This window comes from Heloderma suspectum, chromosome 2 (genome assembly GCF_057233095.1).
Source record: "Heloderma suspectum isolate Gila_16-S chromosome 2, 16-S_ref, whole genome shotgun sequence".
Lineage (NCBI taxonomy): Eukaryota > Metazoa > Chordata > Lepidosauria > Squamata > Helodermatidae > Heloderma > Heloderma suspectum.
Genome location: NC_139459.1, coordinates 336,831,388 through 336,855,477, shown reverse-complemented (window position 1 = coordinate 336,855,477; position 24,090 = coordinate 336,831,388). Strand labels below are relative to the sequence as shown.

The following is a 24,090-nucleotide window of genomic DNA, read 5'->3' as shown; positions in this document are numbered from 1 at the left end:
GAGGGCACCATGATGGAGAAGGCCACCACCAGGAGTGGGACTATAGCTCAGGGGCAGAGCACACAGTTTCCATGCCGAAGGTTCAATCCCCGGCATGTCCAACTAAAAGGATCAAGTAGCTGGGGATGCAGAAGACCCTTCTCTGCCTGAGACCCTGGAGAGCAACTGCCAGTCAGAGTAGACAGCAATGGGCTAGATGGATAAATGGTTGAGCCTGGCCTCTAAGGCAGCTTCCTAGGTCTTCAGAAGATGAGGCTAGAAACCAAGACCTATTCATAAGGAAAGGACATATCCGTAAATTTCAGTTATCGAACTGGTGAAGGCAAAGGGACTGGCACCAGATGAGCATGGGTTACTATCACATTCAGCATCTCAAACATGGACAGTCTGCTAAACTGGGATGCAACTGCCCTCTAACCAGACAGCTACTAGTGAAGGAGAGCAGACATGTGACATGATAATGGGGGATAGTATCTGTATGGCTCTTGCAGAAGCGGCCTCCCCTGAAGCTGGGGCCGGAGTAGTCTTATAGCCCTCAGTACAGTCACCCAGTTGCCCTCCATGTGCCTGGCAGTCACTCCTACTCTTTGGCATCCCAACTGAATAAGGCAATGATGCACTTCACGCTCTTTCATACACAGTCCTTTATTTCTGCACCTTGCAACCCCAGATGGCAACGGAGGACCTCCAGGCCCTGGCCGCATATCACACTGTGGTAGCTGCGCTCCTCAGCTTCCCAACACTCTAGAGCGGCCACATCAGCCACGTGGCAGAACCTGCTGCACACAAAAGATAGTTTGTCCTCACCAAGGTGCCAGAGTGTCAGACGTTGGTCCACAGAAACAGAAAGAAGGAAGTCGGGGCGTAACAATCGCACCCCGGTCACGTGAGCTGCATGAGCGCAAAGCCTGGAGAACTTGCTCACAAGACGGAGGCTGGTCCCAGCAGCGGCTTCCTGGTCAATGGTGCTTTCAGCAATCACATCAATAACACTGAGAGAGATGGAACCGTCATCGCTGCCGCTGGCCACAAGGAAATGCCCGTCCGCCATTTCCTGGACAAGGAGGCTATTGACACCACAGCTGTGAGCCTGAATGGTCAGGACTGGGGTTCCCAGAGCTGAAAAGCACAGAGGGCCCTGGTTATTTTTCTCTTGGGGGTTCTATTGCTGTTTGCCACAATTTTAGTTGAGCATTTTTTATGGAAAGATGGTGTATAAATGTAGCAAACCAATAATACAATACAGTGGAAATGTACAAGTCTGGAGGGGAACACAAAGCTGACCAGAGCTGTCAGGTAACAACCTTGCAAGACAGAGGATGTGTGGGAGGATCACAAACAACTAGGGAGCATTACGGGTGCACAAACAGGACAGTCAATACGATCACCTACTGAGAAGCCCCATCTCTCTGTCTCCTGCCTTTATGGCCTCTGCTGCATGGTCAAGGGTCGGAGAGATATCCCAAAATGCAATGCTCCCATCAGTGGCTGCACTGCCCAAAAAGTGTCTCCTGTGAAAGAAAAATGCATTGGTAAAATTTGCTTTCTAGGTCCTCGCAGCCAGATCAGCCCAACCCTTCAGTTTGTTTCCAACTGTTCAGGTAACTCTTTGTGTGAGTCTGTACAAGTCATGGGAGATGCACCCACAGGCACACTAGGGGAATGTAGCTGCTCCATTCTCACCTTCCTCTGCCAGCAGTCTTGTGTGCAAATGCAACGACCTTCAGGACACAGTGCTGATGGTGAAAGGACTCTGCCACAAGCCACAGCTTCTGGGCTTGTTCAAGCAGCAGGAAGAGCCTAAAGAGACATGCAAACAGATAGTCAGTACGAGGGGAGGAGGCTCTGAGGCTAAAGAGAGCACAGGTGACACATTCTCTGTATGGGTACCCAGGGCTGCAGCTATGTTCTGGCTCCTGTTTGGGGGAAGTGCTGCAGCAGGAAATTTAAACACCAACCAGTCCATGTTCTGTTCCTCTTGTCCTTCTTCCTCCTATCCTCATTCATAATCTCTGGATTTTTGCCTGGCAGGCAGGCAAAGCCCATTCCAACCTTCCAGGTGCCCAACAAAAAGAGCCCAAAGGACCCCTTCTTACCGGACAGATCCATCACTGCAAGCAGCAGCTAGGAAGAGGAAGGGACTAGGCAGCTCTGCATCCTCTGGACCGGCCAGCACCGCAATAGACATATACCTGGAAGACAGAAGACGTCACTCACCCTCTCTGGGACTCTCCATCTGCTGGCAGCTTCCATACCCAGAGCAATGAAAAACTTCCTTAAACAAGCTAGAAAGTGACATTCCCGCTATACAGCAGTGCCTGCTACACACTCAGCAATCATTCCCATCCTTTCTAGAACTCCTGTTCAGTGCCCCCCAGTCTGGCTTCTGAGGTTCCACAAGGCATTGCTTGTATACTTTCCAACTTCCCTTCACAGCCTTACAGAGCAGTTCTGTGAAGGTTTACCTTGAAGCAAGTTCCACTGTGTTCAGTGAGGCTTACTTCTAGATAAATGTGCAGAGTACTGCAGCCTTGAGTGCTAGAAACATGACAGCTGAGATTATCAGGATGCAGAACTTGATGGCTGGTGCCAAACTGTAAGCTTGGATGGTGCTGTCGCAGAATCATGGAATACACACAGCTCCATGTTAAGTATCACTGTTTCTGGTTTTGTTTTAAAGAAAGTGCATGATTCTAGTCATCCTCCTTATAGATGGAAAAAAACTTTTAATATATTCAGGGACTATCTGCTAAGCAATCAGAATTCAAAGCAACAGTCCTCCCCGCAGCACCCAGTCTTGTCCTGTTATTTGTAAACCTGTAGTGCTCTCCTAATGCCCAGCATCTCCCCATTTTTTCCTTTTCAGCACAAGTCCATGTATAAAAAAACAAAAAAATATTACATTCTGCAGCCCTTCCCCCACCCCAAACTTTGCAGAATTCTGTGGGCAATTCTAGCTGCCAAATATCTATTTCACGCAGAATTCTAGGCACACATTGAGCGCTATTAACCAAACCAGGTTGAAAAACCTCAACCTCCAAGAGAACACCTATGCACAACCTAAGCAATAAATTGACCATACTATTTAGGGACTGTTTATAATGGGTGGGGAACCTCAGTCCTGGGGTCCAAATCTGGCCCTCTGGGGCTCCCCAGTAGGCCATGCCCCCTTCCCAAGGCTCCACCCCTTTCCCCCAACCACCGGTCTTTGGGTAGTTCCCCAGCTTATGGGCAGTTTCCCTTCCCCTGTTCTAAAAGGCTGAAATGCCTCTCCTAAGGCTTAGTCACTGACAGTAAGAGCTCTAAGCTACGATATGCGGGTATTTTTTGGTATATTTGACCCCACCACTTTTGCCTTTGGCCCCGCCCACCACTGGGACGTGGCCCCCAAGAGCTTCTTCGAAATTGAATTTGGCCCTCGGGTTGAAAGAGGTTCCCACCCTTGGTTTACAACATGCCCAAGAGGCTGAATGGCCATGAAAATTATTTCTGAGACCAACTGGAAGCGAATGGTTTTGTACATATGTCTGTGTGTGATTTGGCAGTTCATCAGCCTAGCCCTGAAGCTACAGAAGGCTCAGGTTTCACATCCCTATATGGGCATCAATAATATCCCCAGTGCAGGTTGTCTTTTTCTTCCAAGCCATGACCCTGCCCAAGATAATCAACTACTAGAAAAGGCCATTGCAGGTACCTCGTCTCTGGATCCATCTTGATGGCCTTGTGCTTATTCTTCATGCGGTCCCACTGCTCATCTAGGCGATGAGATGCCACATGGACCAGCTGATAGGCTACGCTGCTGCTAAAGCCATGGTTAGGGCTGAGCAGTAATCGGTAGCACTCAATCTGGGCCCGGCCGCCAGCTGAGAAAAGCATGGTGGAGATCCTTCCCGCCCCTGGCTGAGCGGCACTGTCCTCAGCCACAGCCAGAGCTCGCACGCTTGAAATGTGGTCGCCAATAGCCGCTAGCTGGGTCGCCGAGCGAGATTTCACCCCGAGGGCTAGAATGTTCACCATGTTGTCCTCGCTTCCTGTGGCAAGGATGCTGACCAGCTCCTGCTTGGCTGTTCTCAAAGTTCCAACATGGCACATGCATGTCAGCTCCCGTCCGTGCAAAGACTCTTTGAGGATGCGCTGCCCATTAGGCGCATCTCTGCTTTGGTACACCACAACATCCCCAGCTTTGACGTAAGCAAAGGTCTCTGCGGAGAGGCAGCGGGTGTAGCTCCAGGAGCGGTGGCCACCGCCACAGGGGATGAAGAGCAGCGTCTCATTGCTGCTGGCACTCCAGAGCACAAAGTGGGCAGCGTGGAAGCCAAGCACCCACATGCTCCCGCCCGGGCCGAAGCGCAGCTCTTCCAGCCACTCCAGGCCCTTGCACGGCTTCTGCTTCCTCAGCGCCTGCAGCTGCCGGCCGTGCACCTGGAGCTGGCGGTAGCAGCCATCCCGGCCCGTGCTGTAGACAAAGTCGCCGTGGCAGGTTACGGAGGTCACGCCAAGCTTCCCGTGAAGCCCAAAGAGCAGAGAGATGGGGCCGTCAGCATGTGGCTCTTCCCCTCCAATGGGAACAGCGAGCCCAGGCAACGCACAGATCGCCTCTGAGCCAGAGCAGCCTAACGCTTCTCGCCCTGATGCCTCCTCCAGCCTAAGAGCTGACCTGCACGCAAACAGCATCAGGGAGCCTCTGCGGTCCCCGCAAAGCAGAAACTCTCCCTTGGGCAGGAAGGCGGTGCACGTGTGCCATCGCTGCTTGGACAGCGGCAGGAGGAAACGTTGCTTTACCGCCACAGTCACGCCTTCACGTGGGCAGCAAGAGACCTCCAGCCATAGCAGAGTGCCGGCTGAGCCAGAAGCGAAGAGGCTGCACATGCTGGGCCCCTGTCCTGGGTAGGAGGACCAACTCAAGCTGTGTACCTTCCCCTCACACAGCGTTAGCTCTTTGCTTTGTGCAGGGCTGCAGAGAGGAAATACTTTGACCTGTCCTGACAGATTGCCCATGGCACACACAACACTGCCGCTGGCGAGCTCGGACACTGCCAGGAGACTGTAAGACCGATAGGCAGCATCCTCCAGGATTAACATCCAGGCTTTAGAGGTCAAGTCGTGGGTGTAGAGAGCCCCAGTGTCAATCAGGACAAGGAGATGGTTGACGTCCAGCAGTTTTACTGCTCTGGGGGATCCTTTTCTTTGAGGTGAGGGGAAGTCCAGCTGCACGAGGTTGTTCCCATCGGCCCTGTGTCCCTTGAGCTGCCAGCGTCTAATGCCAGAATCAGCCCCACCCGTGAATACCCAGCCCCACCCCTCATGCACAGTCACGGCCCGAAGGCCACGGCCCTTGTGTCCTCTGAAGCTGTGGACAATCTCGCCCTGGTAGTTCCACACGAGGCAAGCCGAATCCTCTCCAATGCTGATGATGTGGTCGCTCAACAGCCTGACCGACCAGACCCTAGACTGGTGCCCATAGCATACCAACAAGCACTGGACCTGATCAGGGGCGGATCTGAGGTCACTGATGCCCCACAACCGCAGGCTCCTGTCATCCGAGGCGGAGGCCAGGATGCCTTTGCTCTCCAGGAAGCAAATGCTGAAGATGACACCATTGTGCCCACTGATCCTGCTCCGGGGCTTTATCCTGCCCATGTCATCTGCTGGGTCAGCTGCACCCCAGAGCACCAACTGGTTAAAGACTGTGCCAGCCACCAGCACCAAAGTGTCCCAGCTGTCCCTAACCAAGTGGGCAGAGTAGAGGATGCATTTCTCTTGGCAGTGCACTTCTCGGAGGACCCTCTGTCCAAGGCAGTCATACAGGGCCACAGAATTGTGGCCCAAGGCCAAAGCCATGCAGTTGGGTGTCTCAGCGCTGCCCTTCAGCCACTGCAGGTCCCAGATCCAGTCATGCAGCTCACAGAGAGGAAAGAGCTCGGTGAGGTTCACTGTGCCATCCTGGAAGGTGAGCCCTACAACCACAAGGCTTTTGCCTCCAAAGACAGCCAGGGTGGTGGATCCTTTCACTCCTGGAGCCACGTTCTGCTGCTCCTTGATACCATGGACATTATGGTTCGAAAGGACCCGCTTACAGCATCTGACTGACTGGGCGGTGTCAGGTTCCAGGGTGTAGATGGCTATGCTGGGCCCTTCACCTGCAAGAGGACAAGAGTCCAGAATCACCACGACGAAATAGCATCGAAGTGCCACATCCTCTGCCCAAAAGCACCCACCCTCACAAACATGATCAACACAACCGCCATAGCAGCCCGGAGACACCATGAGCAGTGTCTGCTCCTAACGTGAAGGATACCTCAAGGCCAGATGTGGTGCTGCTCCAGATGCAGCCTTTCTGCTACTACAGCCCCTGGAATCATTCCCCTGAATCGTCTCCCTGGAATCGTGTCACCCACAATTTTATTTATTTACATAAAAACTATACAACAAGCATATTAATTAAATCATATTAAATATAAAAATTTTAAATAAACCCCAGTTGCAATAAAACACAATTTCAAAATATCCAACAGCACAAAAATAAATTAAAAGCCAAGGGGAAGAGATGAGTTTTTCAAACCCTCTTAAAAGAAGCTACTGATGGGGCCAGCCATATACATCTCCCAGGAGGGAATTCCATGGGGCCACCACTGGGACAGCCTAAGCTCTTATACCCACCAACCTTACTGAGCTTGGTGGCAGGCCAGCATGCAGAGGCTGGGATCTTAACACACAGCACGGAGGGGAGGGTGGTCCTACAAATAACTTGGACCCAAACAGTTTAGAGTCAAAACCAACACTTTGATCTGGGCCTAGAAAAGCACTGGCAACCAATGCATTTGGTACAGGACCAGTGTAACAGGAGTTGATGGTCTAGGCCCAGCTGCTATAGAATGTGACTTGAGTGGCCACATTCTATAGCAGCTGAAGTTCTCAAGTTACCTTCAAAGACAGCCCCACACCTAGTAGTCTAGCCTGGATGTAACTTGGGCATGCATAACTGAGGCCAGGTCTACTTTCCCTAGATAAGGTCACAGATGGCTTACCAACTGAAGTTAATAAAACACACCAAGGGAAACCAGAAGCTTTGTGCAAGGATTGGTGCCCTTCCTGTAATGTCTAGCAATAACATTTTCCTGTCAGCAGTCTTCTCAGTCCTGAGCAACAGGCCTGCAGGAGCTCTGGGTTCCTGCTTATTTCTCCTTTGCCTTGGTGGTTCACCACTCGGCCACAATATTCTTTCAGTGTCCCTTGCCTCAATCCCTCTTTCGTTTGTCTGTTCAGCTGGGCAGAAACATGGTTTAGAGACAAGCCTAAGACTGGATTGCGCTTGGCTTTACTGCGTTATCAAGGCTATGGATTGATATTTGGCACATTTCACATAATGGGTTGTATCCAACCCTGGCTGTCCGCCAGCAGAACAGAAACCACTGGCAGAATGGTTTCCCCCTCCCCCTGCAGTCCCCAAATCTGCCCTGGAGGGTTGGAGGACCCTCTGAAGCAGGCTTGGAAGGTATGCAGGGGGCGGCGGGGAGGAAGAAAGCAAAGGGAAGCCTGCTTGCATGATGCTGGATTTAAGCCATTGTTTCCCAAAGCCCACTGTCAAAAGAGTCTGGTGGCTCACCAGGGGATTCTGGTCCACCATTTGAAGAATTAGCAAGATACCCACCTGCCACAAGATGATCTCTCACAATCTCCAGAGCAGTGATAGGGGCCAGTAGCAATTCTGTTTCCATTGCTGCACAAGGATGGGAGGTGAGGAACCCTGTCAATTCTCTCCCGCTTTCATAAGGGTGTGCAGACATCTGAAGGAAAGAAACTGTAAGCAATGCTGCAGATAGACACCGATTTGAGTTGGTGAACCAGAGTAAACTCCCTTTTGACTTAGAGAACAGGAATTATCCTGCAAGGGTGCAGAACCTCTTTCAGCCCTAGAGTCAAATTCCATTTCAGAGAACCGGGGGGGGGGGGACATTCCAGTGGTGGGCAGGGATGAAGGCAAAAGGGGGCGGGGCAAAAATACCAGCATATTTTAGCTTAACGCTCTCTCTGCCAGTAACTAAGCTTTAGGAGAGGAATTGTAACCCTTTAGAACAGATAAAAAGTGCACAAAAGCCAGAAACCACCAAACAATTGGTGGCTCAGGGAAAGGGAAGGGGTCGTGGCCTTTTGGGGAGCCCAGAGGGCTGGATCTGCACCCCTGATCTAGAACTACAGGAGGACCAGTCCAGGTAGAATCAGCATGGTCCAGCAGATACGGTGTCAGGCTTCCATCTTTCGTTAGTATGCCAATGTCACCAGGTACTAACCTCTCCACCCACACAGCTTACACAGGAATGAGACGGCACCTGCTAAGCTAAAGTGAGTGAATGTAATCCTCTTCAGGAGCTCAAGCAGAGAGCCCTCTGTTCAAATCCTAGTTCAGTTGAAGACTCACAGGATGGCTCTGGGCAAGTTGGATTCTGTTGACCTTAAACCCGAATCCAAGGGCAGGGAACCAACCAGCATGGCCAGTGGGCAGGAATGATGGGAACTCTAGTCCAGCAATATCTGCAATGCCACATGCTCTCCACCCCTTCCCTAGCCTGTACAATGGGAATAACGACCAACAAAACTTTACTAGGCTGTTGTGAAGATGAAATCCGCAAAGTGCTTGGTAAATTAAGGGTCTCTCCATGTGATCATAAACTGATCTTAACAGACCAGGACAAGCAAATTGGGGGCTGTTGCACTCATGTCCTGCTTATGGACTTTGCATAATCATCTGGTAGGAACAGAATGCTCCATGAAATAGGCCTTTGGTCTGGTCCAGCATAGCTCTTCTTCTATGATGCTGTGTGAAGGGGTTTTCTCACTGACCTTACTTAAAGGGAAAGGCTGCTTTTAGGAGTGGTTGGAAGCACAATTTAGCTCTGTCAGAAGTTTCCTCAAAGCCAGACATTGCCTAGCAATAACATCTACCTACTCCAAGCTCTCTCCATTTCAGTAATCTAATTTAGGTGCGAAAAGTGGGGAAAAAGAAATTCCTACGCTCTGAATGTGCTCCGAAGCATCATCCTATTCTTTAATTCTAAATGCTTTATTATTTTTTTTGCATTTGGCCCTGGCTGGTGGAACTTGGGGTTCTAGTAAAAAAAATAATAATAAAAATCCGACAAGCCTGAAGTTTGCCCATTTAAACATCTAGGGACAGCAAAAGGAGATGGGCACAAGAGAATAACAGACAATCCATTTCCAGAGGTGTAGCTGTGTTAGTCTGTTGCACCAAACACAATGTGGCACATTTAAGACTAAGGGCGCAATCCTATTTATTTATTTATTTATTTAATTTCATTTCTATACCGCCCAATAGCCGAAGCTCTCTGGGCGGTTCACAAAAATTAAATCCAAACAACACACAATAAAACAATTTAAAATATACAGAACATTAAAACCACAATATAACAATACAATCCTATGCATGTTTAGACAGAAAAGTCCTATAATTTCCAGCATTTTCCAGTCAGCCATGTTGGGTGTGGGATGCTCAGAGTTGTAGACTTTTTTTTCTGTCTAAACATGCATAGGATTCCACCCTAACACATTTATTATGAAAACAGTGACGAGGCTTGTGGGGACCTTAAAGAATTTACTATGGCATACGCTTTTGTGGACAAGAGTCCAGGGAGGAGAAAACTGCAAACAGCAAAGTCAGAAAAGAAAGCAATGCAAGAAATTCAGACAGTGATACGCTTACATGTTTGTAAAATAATTAGTGATCACTCACAAAGTAATGTTTAATGTGGCATAAGCCTTGGTGGACTAGAGTCTGCTTGCAGGAGAGGGAGGAGAGGACACAGATGCACATTTATGGAGTCATATAACGGTGAAGATAGCAGCTATACATTGTAACGTAGGGGTGAAGTTTCAGATGTTGGGCCACAATCCCCATAATCCCTGACCGTGGTGTCTGGGGCTGATGGAACTGGAGTCCACCATCATCTTCAGGGGCTATTCCACCCTTCCCCAACCTGGTGCCCGCCAGATATTCTGAACTTCAACTCCCATCCGCCCCAGACAGCACAGCCACTGTTGGGCGACGCTGGGAGTTGTACTCCAAAACACCTGGAGGGCTCCAGGTTTGCACAAAGCTGCCCTATTCGAAAGGGCAGCAGACGCGTCTGGAACACACGTTCGCTGCGTGTTCTGGGGCACTTATTTGGCAGGGCGAGGGCGGCGCGCCTGAACGGCTTCCCCCGCCGCGGCCCACCGGGGGCCGCAGGGCGGGGGCGGGGTAGGGAGCGCGGCACAGTTTCGTGAGACTAATGGGGGGCACCCAGGGTGCCCCGCGCGGAGCTCGAAGCGCGAGGCGGCGAGCCGCGCGCCAGCCGCCTCACTCAGCGCCGAGGGCGGAAGAAGCGCCGCCCTCTTACCTCGCGCGCACGGCAGCGCGCCCGCCACGGCTCCTGCGCCAATCAGGAGGCGTCGTCCTAGTTTCCGGTCTTCGGAGGGACGCGACTGGCCCGCGGCTGCTGAGGCGGTTCTGGCCGAGGCCCGAGAGTCGGTTATCGCCAAGGGGCGGCGAGGCGACACGCGGCGCTCCTAAAGGCGCGGCGAGGCCGTGGAGCTGCCCCGGCTTCTGCGAAGTGGAGCGACGGGGTTGCTCTGCCCCGCCCAGCTGCCCCCGCCGCTCCTGTCATGGCGGCAACCTGGAATTGGCTGGAGAACGGCGCTTCCCCCTGGGGTTTGACCCCCGCCGGCCTGCCAGAGAGGGCGCCTCCTGCCGCTGGCTCAGTGCGGAGCCCGCTGCGCTCCCCCAGTCGGGGAAAAGCGAGCGGGGGAGCGAAGGCGACTGCGCAGCAGCCTCAAGGAGCGCTCCTTGAAGTTGCAGCCTTCCCGGGCGCTGCTCTCCCACCCCTTCCCTCCTTCTCGGGGGCGGGGCGGGGCTTTGGGAAGGGGGGTGAGGCTTCTCTAGAGGCTGGGGAGGCCTGGTGAGCCAAATTTGGCCCATGGGCCAGAGGTTCCTCACCCACGCGCTAGACCGGTGGCCTCCAAAGTGGGGTGTGTGCACCCCAGGGGGTGGACAAGATGATCCATTGGGGTGCAGGAGCCGCCTGATAATTGAGCAGCCTCCTGCTGCTCCGACGAGCTGCCATTGTGTGTAATGATGGCAGTGGCGGCGGCAAAGGCAGCAGAATGGGACAGGACCTGAGAGGGAAGCCCCGTGGCATTTCTCCCTCGGCTCCAGTCCTAACCGAGAGCAACTGTGCCAGTCTCTGCCAGGCACGACAGAGGAAGGTGCCGTTACTTGCTTGGCCATGGCACAGGAGCAGCTGCCATCCTGCTGAAGGAGGGCAAATTTGCTCACCTTTTCTATGATGACAAGTGGTTGTCAGTAGTAAGCGACCTAGGAGATATTTTTGAAAAAAATAAACAACAGTCTGTCCATTCAAGGTAAAGGTGACATTTTAACCATGTGTGAGAAAGTAACTGCTTTTCGAAAGAAACTCATGCTATAGAGTATTTTGAAAATGGATGTTTGGAAATGTTTCCATTGGTATGTGATTTTGTTGCCAAAACCGATGTGCGTATTCTAAAAACTCATATCTGCACACTTTAAAAACTTGGAAACTGAATTTTCTAATCTGTTTAAAAATCTTCCAAACAAAAGATTTCAGTGGGTTTTGAACCCATTTGTTAAAAATATAAAAATGCAACACCTTCTGATTAGTTTGCAGAAACAACTGATTGACATCAGGGAAGATGGAAGTCTTCCTCCTGAATTTCAACAAAATTCTTCACATAATTGGTGGATGGGATTAAAAAATGAGTATCATGATTTAGTAAGCGCAGCCAATGATGCACTTCTTCCATTTGGATCTACGTGTCTTTGTGAGGTGTCTTTTTCAGCTGTGGCAGCCATTAAAACCAAGTATTGAAATAACTGAACTTAGAACCAGGCCTTCAAATTGCTGTATCACAAAGGGTTAACCCAAGATTTTCAAAAATAATGAAGCACCTTCAATCACATTGCTCCCCTAAAAAATATTAACTTTTTTCGTGACAGCAAAAAGGGTTTTTATACCGTTAATAAATAAATGATTTTTAAAATATTGTTTATCTTTATCTCATCCTTTTTTAATTTCTGGTTTTTGTGTGTATTTTATAATGTACATAATACATCAGTACACTAGTACATGTATATCAATTATAAATAAATTTACATATATTGGGGGTGCATGCTCAAAAATTTTTACTGATAGGGCTGCGCAATCAAAAAAGTTTGGAGACCACTGCTCTAGACCAGGGGTGGGCAACTTGTGGCCCTCCAGGTGCTTTGGCCTACAACTCCCATCGTCCTTCACCATTGGCTATGTGCTCATGGAGATTGTAGGCCAACACATCTGGAAGGCCACAAGTTTCCCATCCCTGGTCCAGGCACTGCAGCCTCAGGGATTGGACCCAGTCCTCTCTTCTGTGCCACCTACAGAGAGGGGGTGAGTGGGCAGAAATGGTGAATCATGCTTTCTCTCCAGACAGTAGCACATGGTCCCCATCTTGCAACAGCACCTACTGTGGGTGAATACCCATTGAATAGGGCCCAAACTTTTCCAGGGGCTGCTCCACAAGTGGGCTTCCTGCTGCTAGCTGAAGGGGCTGACTTTTCAGGCCCTATATGGATTCCAGGAACCTAGGTCTTGTTACAGCTGTGTTGAGTGGGAGCTACTGGAAAAAGGTCTAATTATCTATGTGTAGGGTTGTTTTGAAAAGCTGATCCAAAGCGGCAGCACCCTTGCTCCTGTGTGGCCATACCAATTCCTGGGTTGTTTAACAGATGTACTTTCTGGGATCTGAGGTGCTGGAGAAAGTATGTTAGAAGTCTGGATTTCCTGTTAAGCAAACATTGGTTCACAAACACCATGATAGTTTTTTCTCTGCAGAAAACAAATTGGAGCACATGTAACTTCAGAAGCACAAAGAAGCCACAGTAACTGGAGAAACCATTGTAAATGTGGTCCGGGAAAAAGAATATTGAGGTGGAAATAGCAGGATAATGGGTTGGGGTATACGTAGCGTGCCGTGTCAGTCAGACATTGCAGCACTGATATAAAACAGTATGTAGACTGGCAAGGAAAGGCTGAGAAATTTTGGTGTATCCTTGAGAGGACAGTATGCAGGAAATGGCGTGAAAGGGTTTCCCCTCTTTTCTGCCCATATAAAACATGGGAGATAACTGTGAAAGGAGGAATAAGACATGGATATGCCTCATAGCTGAGGGGTATGGAAGGTGCTAAGGCCAGTGATACTCCTGGATAACAGCATCTAAAATATATTCAAAGTTTATTTTTATGTTTAGTGTTGAGCTTATTTTTTTATGTTTAGTGTTTAGCTTAGTGTTTTCAACACTAGGTCACAGCTAACAATCAAGGCCTATGAAGCAAGCATTTGCTCCAAAGGTTGGATTGTGGAGCCAGATAACATTCAGTAGAGATCTTATCCTTCATGAGAAAAAGCTGCATCTGATTGTATTAAAGCTTTTACAATTTTAATGGTTTCACAGAACGTCAAACAAAAATGGCAAGAATCACAGCTTTAAAAAAAACCCCAATCCCGGTTGGAGCCAATGTCACCCTGGCAGCATTCTGTGGCAGCTCCGTGGGATGCTATCTCAAACAGCTTTTAAAACAGAGCTTTCCAAACTGTGCCGCGACGCATTAGTGTGTCAGCGGCAGCGTGTAGGTGTGTTGCGCGAAATGCAGAAAATTGTGCGGAAGGCCACCCATGGAGCTCCCTTACTCGCGTGTGTTTCCCTTGGCCCCTCCCCCGGAACTTCCTAAAGCAGCTAATGTTAAAGCAGCTAAGCCTTAGCAGCCAAGGGTTAGCTGCTTTAACAATAGCTGCTTTAGGATTATGTGGTGTCTTGACGTAGGACGCACGTGATTGGCAGTGTTGGAGCGGTACGGCGAGGTAGAGGCGCGGGGCGAAGAGAGGGGAGGGGAGGTGCTGCCCTGGGAGCAGAGCTTGGCCGACACTGGCGAGGAGAAGTGGCAGCAGCCACCAGCCCTGCGAGGTTTTGAGCATGCCCTTCGCGGACTTCTGCACAGCACTGCTGCGTGGCCGGACCAGAGTAGCACATGGGTGGAAACGTTGCCTGGGACTGCACCGAGCGGGCCGTCCGCCATCTTGGCCAGTCGGAACGGAGCTCAGTGGAGCCCAGAAGCCTCAGAATCAGCGTGCTCCCAATCACCCAGGCGAGCGCAGCTGCAAGCTGTCACCCAGTCAACCCACCTGCTGCTGGCTGAAGGGAGGCCACCCTCCCAAACCCAATGTGGCAAACAGCAAGCCACCCACCACATGGCACTTATAATTTGATTTCTGCCATTTATTTTTACTCTGCTGTAATCGTGGATTAACCACCCACCGGCAGTGTACCACTGGAGAGTGCTGGAACTGGACTCTGGACATAGGCATTGCAAATATTTACAGCAATATAGCTTTGTATTCAGACATATATATTTATACCATTTTTGTTGGACTTTTGCTTCTCTACTTCATGTGTTTTTGCAGCTGAGCTCCTACCTGGACCTATGTGTCCTAATATGTATTGTAAATACTTTAGTTCATTTTGTTTATTTTTCACATTTTCTCCTGGTCCTGATTCCTATCTTTATCTCACTTTATCACTGTGGGAGTGGAGCGCAGGTGCTGTTATTTTCATAAGAAAAAACAGAAAGATAAGCGCTAAAAACAGTCCTGTATTTTCATATTTAGTTAATGCTAAAACCTAGAAATAAGTTCGCATAGATTTATTCATTAAATTGCAGTTGAATTACCCGTAAAATGGATACATTTCTAATTAAGAAAAGGCAAGCTGGTGAAGATGACGTTTGCAATGAACAAAATGTAGCCGCTATAGGGGAAACTACACAAGAATCAACTGTTGAACAGTCTGTATTAGTACGTAAGAAGTGTAAAGGAAAAATATCCAAGCCTTGTTTATACAGTAAAGATTATATGAAACGGGGGTTCACATTTTCTGGTAATGAAAACAATCCTTGTCCCCAGTGTTTAGTTTGTGGGGATATACTTGCAAATGAAAGTATGGTACCAAATAAATTAAAGCGTCATTTTACCTCAAAACACTGTCATTTGTCAGAAAAACCAGTAGAATACTTTATTGAGCTTTCAAAATCTATAAAGAAGCAGTCTGCATCATTCACAAAGAGAATGAAGACATCAGAGAAAGCTCAAAAGGCAAGTTACTTGGTTGCTCAAATAATTGCCAAAAACAAGGACCCACACACTATTGCCGAAACCACCATCAAGGAATCTTGCTGTGCTATTGTTCGAACATTGTTTGGACCCGAATTTGAGATAGAAGTTAATAAAATCCCTTTGGCAGATAACACGATCGAAAGACATATTCAAGACATGTCTGATGACATTAAGCAGCAAATGAAGGATATTTTTCAAGACGATAATATGATCTTTACATTGCAATTAGATGAAGCAACAGATGTCAGTGGGTTAGCACAATTACTGGTTTTTATACATTTCATTCATACTGACAGAATTATTGAGCAATTCTTGTGTTGTCTAGAACTTCCAATGAGAACTAGAGGTGAAGATGTAGTTAAAACTTTAGATTGCTTCATGAAGGAAAATACTTTGCAATGGTTAAATTGTGTAGGAATATGCACAGATGGTGCACCCTCAATGGTTGGTTCCACAAAAGGTTTTATAGCTTTAGCACAGAAAGAGAATGAAAATATTATAATTACTCATTGCTTTTTACATCGTGAAGCACTAGTCACACAAACCATTGGAAATGAATTAAGAAAAGTTTTGGACAAAGTGGTTCACATGGTCAGTTACATTAAAAGTAGACCTCTTCAATCAAGATTATTTGCTCATATTTGTGAAGACATGGGGGCAAGGTTTAAAAAGCTTCTACTACACACAGAAGTTTGTTGGCTCTCAGGAGGTCAAGTGCTTTGTTGTGTATATGAACTGAGGGAAATGATGCTTAAACTTTTTGAGGAAAATCAGCAAAATGAATTCTGTGATCTAATTCAAAGCAAACTTTGGTGCACAAAATTGGCATATCTTGCTGACATATTTGAACATTTGAATAAAATCAACACCAGTATGCAAGGAAAAGGAGAAAATATCTTAACAGTGGTAGATAAACTTTGTGCTACGAGAGACAAAATAGCAATTTGGAAAAGGAAAGTGAAAGAAGGAAATTTTGAAATGTTTTCCAAAACTGTTGAGTGCCAGCTAAAATGTGATATCAGCTCGCTAATTGTTGACCATTTAACATTGCTCAGAGAGAAAGTTCATCATTACTTCCCAAATGTTGAAATCCAAGACTATGATTGGATCAGAAATCCATTTCTTTCAACTGCAACGAGCAATTTTTCACTTATTGAAGAATTAGCTGACATAAAAAATGATCGAAATCTGTTAATGATGCATGAACAGGGTGACTTAGCTTTTGGATTCGCATTTAAAAAATGCATCCAAACATAGCTAAAAAAGCGTTAAAAATTCTTCTGCAGTTTTCTACTACATACATTTGTGAAGTATTCTTTTCAACGATGGCAAGCTTAAAGACACTGAAATGTGGAAGCTTCAAAATGCTTGATGATGAAATGCGAGTGTCTTTATCTAATATTCCACCAAATATTGAAAAGCTGTGTTTGTCCCATCAACTTCATACATCCCATTAAAATGGTAAGTAGTTATTGGTGTTATTCAACTTCTTAAAATTCTTGCACATATTTACATACTGTTACTCATAAATGACAACAATGTATGTTATCTTACAAATCATATATTTTTAAAAATATAAATGAAAGGTTTTCATGAGATATGTTGTATCCCCATACATTTCGTTATTACAATTTATGTATGTGTCCGTATCTCTTATAACGGGCTCGTTTAACCTTCGGTTTGCTAGTAAAACTGAATTACCGTGTCACGAAATGATGCATGTCTAAAAAGTTTGTCACCAACATGAAAAGTTTGGAAAGCTCTGGTTTAAGGAGAAGGATGGCAACATCAAAGGGAAGGAAAAAAGGAACGGACCACCACCACCGCCCCACACCTCCCTTGGCAAAGGCTCCTAGAAATGGTGGAAACATAGAGGAGCTGCTTGCTCTGATAAAAATTTTGTCTTTTCAACTGTCAGAACAGGCTAAGAGATTGGATACAATCCAAGATTCCATTACTGCCCTTCAAGGGGCTGTGGACCCAATTAATACTTCTCTGCAAGACGGAGTCGAAAATTGTTGATCTGCAAGATCGGTGTCATCTCAAGAGATTGCAATGCAAGCTTCTTATAATATCCTGTGTACTAGAATCTCTCAACTGGAAGCACTCACTCGAAGAGCGAACCTACCCACTCGAAGAGCGAACCTATGTATTACTGGTGTCAAAGAACTACCCACTGATGTAAGCCTGTCTAAATTCTTGGATAAATTCCTGCATGAACTACTTGCTTTGCCATCTGATTATTTACTTGACACTGAGCATGCATTCTGTGTTCCAAGTCCAGTGCGTAGTGTTAAAGGGTCTGCTGTTACTGTTATAGTTCAGTTCGCAAGAGTTTCTACAAAAAATTACATCCTGCACTTGGCAAGAGAGGGCGGAGATCTTTTGGGCCAAAACGAGATAAAGTTACGCCATTTCCGGATTACACTAAAGAAATCGCTGATAAAAGAAGGCAATTCACTAAGGCAAGAAATCAGGCAAGACAAATGAATTTACAATATCACATAAAATACCCTGCCACATTTTGCATTCTCTTTGAAGGCCAGATGAAAAAGTTTTTAAATCATGAAATGGCGGAAGCTTGGCTTGTTGGTAAAACATGGGAGACATCTTCTTCAGTCCCATGAGCTGCGAATGTATATATAATTATCGCTTGTCAGTCTGTTTGGGTTACAAGATCCCGGCAGTATGCCAGAGATGATTGTTTACATATATCCATGTTTTTTTTCCTTCCATTTTCTTTTATCTCCTTTTTTTTATAATAGACATGATATACTGTATATAAAATTTCGGTTTATGGGTGTATAGAAATGTACACACTCATATATATATTTAGAAATGATACTATCTAAAATATAGATAGTATAAAATATCCTAGTGATGGTTGTTGCTTTTTCTTTTCTTTTATCCTTAATAATTTCCTTCTTTTTCTTTTAATTATTATTATTATTATTATTATTATTATTATTATTATTATTATTTTGAGACTATGATTAGTAATATTCTTGGTTGGTTGATTTTAGCTTTACCATTATATGTTAGTTGAAAAGCATTTTATGGCTAAGGGAAAATAATTGTATACCTGTTTCCTTGCTATAAGTCTGAGGACACGTTACTGAAATAAGATGGATTACCTAGGCTGTACTGAATTATAATATTGGCAATGGTATCATCTTTTAAGTAGAGTGATACTTGAAGTTTATGTTTAAGGGAGTTTAAATTTAACCCTTTTATGTAACTTTTTTAAAAATACTTTTTCTTGTTCCCTTTGTTTTCCTGTTCTTTCTCCATTTTCCTTCTCTTTTTATATTTTCTTTTTTGGTTTTTTTGGTTGTTGCTGTGTCCTCCAAAGAATACTGTAATGTTGGAAACTGTAGATGGTGATTATGTTGTTGGTATTCTTTATTTCATTCATAAAGATAAAAAGTAGAATAAAAAGTATTGGAAAAAACACACATACCCCAATCATGCTTATAGAGGAACCCAGAAAAAAAATAAGATGATTGCGTAGGAGAAATAGGTTTTTTTACTTACACTTTAACATTTAAGACTGCCAATATTAGGCATCGAGAAACTAATAAACTGAGGCTTTTTGTTGTTGGGCCCCATAGAAAACAAGAGCATCTATGGATGGTATAGAGAACACTGGTAATTTTTGGAAAGCACAGGCCTCTCACCAGATGAGGAACAGGAAGCCAAAAGCAACTGGATGGACAACAAATGGGTTTCAATATTTTATTTGCAGACAGACAGCCTGGCATCTGTGTGTGAGGCACAATAAATTAAATAAATATTAAATAAGAAAATATAACTTCCTGGGAAACAGGAGTGTGGGGAACACACAGAAATACAAAACCCACTGCTAACCTATTAACGCAACAGGCAACATCAGGTCACTCAAACTAGCTAAGGTTTAGCAGGAGGTTCAAGTTATGGGTTTGGATGCACATGTCATGCCTTTGGAACCATTAAGAACATGATTCAGAAAGCAAACCACTGTGTTGATGCTGCCTCCCCCGCTCCAGTGCAGGGGTTGAGCCCCAACAAGCTCTGTGCATTCCTGGGAGCTGGATACCAGACAATCCACAAGCCCTGCAACTGCCTACAGCACTTCCCCATTCCGGGCTCAGGGACTTTTGTTTTTGTAGACCTTAAAGTGCCATCACATCTTCATCCAATTGATAGACTTCTTAAAATCACACAAACCCCCTACATTCTTCTATATTAGTCTCTGCTAGTAAAACAGAAATACAAGCAAGAGGTAAACAGTCCCTCAAGAACACGTACACACAAACACGTAAAAAGGTGCAAAGTAAAGTCCTAGTTCAGAATGAACCACTATTTTGCATTCAGCCTCTCTGCATTTCAGCAGTACCGAATGAAAGGGGACCTCTAAGGACTTTAAACTGGCTAATAAACTATCTGCTCAGTTGTAACTTTTCCTGAACCAAGGGCACACCTGGAAAAGCAAGAACATTCAAGGAACAGGTTACTCACAGTATCTTATCAGAAGAGCAGCTACTTCAGGTTTTTTCCAGACTTTTTCAGGATTGCAGTAAAGCTCAAATTCTAAGCATGCTTCATGAAAATAACTTGCACTGAAATCACTGAAACTTACAAGCACATTGAGGATTGGGTGGCTGGTTTTTCTTTTTCTTTTACAGATGGCTGAGATCCGGTCATCCGGCAGGGCTGTGTAGTCGTAACAAGCCTTGTTAACTTCACCCAATTCTAAAGCACACTGCTAATACTGAGGCAGACCTGCTCAACTTGTGACCTCACCAAGCTGAATATGAGCCACCAGGACCTCGATAAACCTCTCGTTTTGTCATCCACCCAGGATTCCAAAACATGGGTTGGCATGGATGCCATTGCCAGGTCACAAGATGTGGCTGGTGGGCTGTGTTTGGGCTGGTGAGTCACAGCGTGTGCAGGCCTCTAAGGCAACAGTCTGGGACCCAATAAAAAGGCATGCATGGTCACTACTCGTTCCTTGGAATGAAGTTCACTTGCTGCAGACACAAACTGACTCAATATACAGCAATCAATATTCCACACTAAGATTTCTTCCTCGATGGGACCTTCCAGGTAGGAAGGGGAGGGCAACTTCCTGCAGCATGGAAAACACTTCACCACTTAGCAGCCTTTGAACAGCAGCAAAGGCACCTGGCTGGAAAACACTAGCCACAAGGCTGCCACCTTAAAAGCAGCTTCCTCTAATTCAGACATTTCAAGGCATCAGGAGGGAACATTTCAGGACAAAACACACATGGAATAACAGGAGGGGGATGGACTTTCCATTTGTTCAACAGGACTTGGCAGCCAAAATTAATTTTCAATACGGGCATCAAGACCCAGGAATTTCCTGGTGAACTACATGATAGATAAATTAATGTGCTGTGGATTAAATGTGGATGTTTTCCTAAGGGACATAATTTTTCAAACTCTGAGCTGCAAGGCCAAAGCAAAAGTATTCAAATTCTCAGCAGTGATGGCTTCAGCCCAAACCTGCAATTTGCCCTAACTCAGGATATCAAACTGCTTTGGGGATTTTGCCATAGGGAGTCCTTTTTTGATGATACCAAAAAACCCAAGCAATTACTCCCAGCTTTCTCAACAGAAGTGGAGGTGTTTGCCTACAGCCAAGAGCCTTACGTGGCACAACACAGGGCTACAGGAATCTTCTCTGTATTTCACTGAAGTTCCACTTTCTCTATCTCCTTTTTCAACTGCCCTCCCCCTTTATTATTGACACCCATTAGAAAGAAATACATCATTAAGGGTGCAATCCTATGGGGATAGGCAACCGCCTCCAAACTCAGAGGTGACCACCTATCCAATGCAGGGCAGGAGAAGCACGGAGGGGATCGTTCCCTCCGTGCTTCTCCTGCCCTGCATTTGCAGTTAGACAGCCGGTTTCGGCTGTCTAGTGTCAGGAGCGCCCTAGCTGCCTCTTGCAGTCCCCACCAATAGCCAACTCAGGACACAGACGATGAGGATTCTTTCCGAGACTTTATTCCTTTATTATTTTATGACTCTTTCAGATACTAATCACTAGCGACATAGCAAGGAACAGCACTGGGGAAAGATAGCAAAGTAGCCTAAGCTCCAGATAAGGCAGTTGGTCCCTGTTTGCACGGGAAGACCCTGAACCTATGGGCTAGGGAGAGATCCTCCCTCTTTCCCTTGGGTTCTCGGGACGCGACTGTGGTTTGAGCACCAAATGAGTGGTGCGCCTCCTTTCTGTGCCCTCCATCTATCATCGCTCCCTGCGTCTGCACCGAGCGTCCAGCAAGCCCCCCTCCAGCGCTCTCTCACTGCCAGGGTCATGATCTATCCCAGGAATGCTGGCAGGAGGAATCTCTGCCAGCTGCTGTGCTTGTGAGAAATGAGAGAGCTCCTCTCCCACGGATTGCTGTTCCTCCTCAGAATCAGAACTGCTCTGGGGCTCTATTGGCTCAGTTTCCACCCTGACATCTAGCCACGGGAAGGTGGAGCAGGGGAGGAGGCTCCTGGACAACACATATTCCTGCCCTGGAATGCCCCCCCCCCCCCAGAATGCCCCATTTTGGCAGCTCTGCACTCCTCTTCCGAGTGCAGGGCTGTTCCACGCTGCTTGCAAGGCAGCGTGGAAGGGAGGGGGGAAGGCTGGTTCTCTGGGAACCAACCTTGGAGTGTGGGCCCCGAGGTCGGTTCCTGGAAAACCACATGTCCTATGGCCATCTAGCTGCTGACTAGCAGCCACTGCTTTGCTCCCTAAGTCAATATAAGGGAGGGGGCCAGGGATGACTTGTCTTTTAGGTTCAGATATAGGGAAAAGCCTCTTTGGTTAGTCTAATCGCAAAATGGATATTGTAGAGCTGGAAAAGGTGGAGAGAGAGGAAACAAATATGGTCAGAGGGCTGCAGTATCTTCCCTATGAGGGTATCTTCCCTATTTCGAATTTTGAAGGAAGTTAACTAAAGGGGAACACAATAGAGGTATATAAAATCATACATGGGGTAGAGAAAATTCAGAATGGACTGAAGAAAATACTTCTAGACTCAATGCACGATTGATTTATGGAATTCACGGCCACAAGATGTGGCCTAACATGACCACTAGTTTAGATGGCCTTAAAAGGGGATTAGGCAAATTCAGGGAAGATTGGTCTATAAATGGCTACTAGACCTGATAGCTATATGGAACCTCCATGTTCAGAGATAATATACAGCTGAATGTCTGTTGCTGGTAAGAGGTCTATGGCCCTCGTGTGTATGGCTTCCCAGTGGCATCTGGCTGGTCCCTGCAGGAAACAGGATGCTGGCCTAGATGGACCTTTGGTTTGATCCAGCAGGGCTCTTCTGACATTCATTACTGAGGAACTCAGTTGCTTCCAATCTGCATATACTGTAGATATCTATCTGCAAGGAGGAGGATGGCCAAGAATGCTGCTGACCCAAGCCAAAAAATTAATGGAATGGAAGATTTCTTGGGCAAAAATACTAAAGACTTACACTGAAGAAACTAAGCACGCAAATCAAGTTACTGAAATGAAAATCTCAACAAGTACAGCACACCAGCTGCTATTTCACACTTGAACACTTCCCTTTTTTCCCTGATAGTCAACACAATAAATATTTCAGAACCATGTCCTTATTCAGAACCATGTCTGACCCTGAGAAGAATTCTTCATGATGAGCATTAGAAATCACCTGGAATGATTCCAGCCCCTGCATCTTCCTTAACACACAGTTACTCAAGGCTCCTCTTATATCACTATGTACATAAGCCTGCAATCCTCTACATACTTACCTGGGAATAAACCTCATTGAATTCAATGAGGCTTACATCTGAGTAGACATGCATACGAGTGCAGTGTAAGATGGAGACCTGGGCCTGCAAAGGCTAAGAACAACGGCTACACTCTATAGAGAGCAACCTAGAATGAGCAGCAGAACATTTTCAGAGATCTGAGCTGCAAGGCCAAAGCAAAAGTATTCCAATTCTCAGTAGTGACAGCTGATGTGGGATCTTACTACCATCTGGATCGGTAAATTACTGACCCTTGAGTCACATGACCCAAGCTCACTTGCTCACAGAGAGTGGAGATCTTGTGATTGCAGAAGAGAAAGGCTGGTGCCAGGAATGCAGCTACAAAGCCAGCTAGAGGAGAAGAAAAAGAACAGCATTCCAGTACAACAAATGGCTCAGGATGAAGAAGAGTTAAAATCCTGAAGACTGACTGCACAGGCCGGGGGGGGGGGGGGGCTCACTCAGAGATCCAGAACTTCTTGCAGCGAAGCCAGACGTTAAATAAAGATATAAGCGTGAACCGTAGCCTAAAGAGCTAGCTATCGCCATTTCTCCTGCGGTATCCCAATTACCAGTTCTCCCTCAGACCACATTTATGAACCGTGCACCCATCCAGTCTCTGCTTCCTGTAGTCTAGTCAGAAATGCAAGGCTGGAATACAACTACTGTTCTCTGAGGAGATATGTGGGGATGGGGAAAGGTGGAGGGTTACAGGGCTGAAACTGGCAAGTGCAAAAAAGGTTTCTTTCAAGTCAATGAAGAGGCACCTTCAAGCACTACAGTTCTACGTGTACGTTGCTGTAGGATTTGTCCACGGTCCACTCACTTTGGTCCTCATCCTCACTGCTTGTATATCGAGCCATCTCCTCTTGGAACTGGAGCTGTCGCCTCTTGTTGGGATCAACATTGATCCAGTTGTTGGCGATCCACTTGGTTCCTTCAGTGACCAAGCAGCCTCCATGTAAGGAATATTCATCTAGGTCACCAACCCAACCTGTAAGAAGACAAGAATCCATGAACAACTCCTGAGAGAAGCCAAGCCTCAAACTACTATAGCTC

The 24,090-nt window shown here is 46.6% G+C and overlaps 2 protein-coding genes across 5 annotated transcripts in view; one reads left to right on the top strand and one right to left on the bottom strand.

Annotated features, from left to right (window-relative positions):
* Positions 1-1,717, top strand: part of DALRD3 (DALR anticodon binding domain containing 3) — a 25,477-nt gene extending 23,760 nt beyond the window's left edge. The window contains exon 13 of the mRNA XM_084840630.1: positions 1,551-1,717. Within this exon, the coding sequence (XP_084696756.1) occupies positions 1,551-1,658 (108 nt within the window). The 3' untranslated portion in view covers positions 1,659-1,717. The remainder of the gene's footprint in view (positions 1-1,550) is intronic.
* On the bottom strand, positions 627-24,002 carry WDR6 (WD repeat domain 6). Of its 4 annotated transcripts, none has more exons than XM_084840621.1 (7): positions 23,858-24,002; positions 7,652-7,787; positions 3,695-6,140; positions 2,097-2,192; positions 1,684-1,800; positions 1,389-1,511; positions 627-1,119 (listed from the first exon to the last, which is right to left on the bottom strand). In XM_084840621.1, the coding sequence occupies exons 1-7, from the start codon at positions 23,990-23,992 to the stop codon at positions 1,068-1,070; spliced, it is 3,105 nt and encodes a 1,034-aa protein (XP_084696747.1). In that variant the 5' UTR covers positions 23,993-24,002; the 3' UTR covers positions 627-1,067. The 4 variants fall into 4 exon arrangements, with proteins under 4 accessions (XP_084696747.1, XP_084696744.1, XP_084696746.1 ...); XM_084840618.1 differs by having other exon boundaries at positions 1,393-1,511; XM_084840620.1 differs by lacking the exon at positions 23,858-24,002 and adding an exon at positions 10,395-10,898 and having other exon boundaries at positions 1,393-1,511.
* Positions 24,003-24,090: the final 88 nt, after the last annotated feature.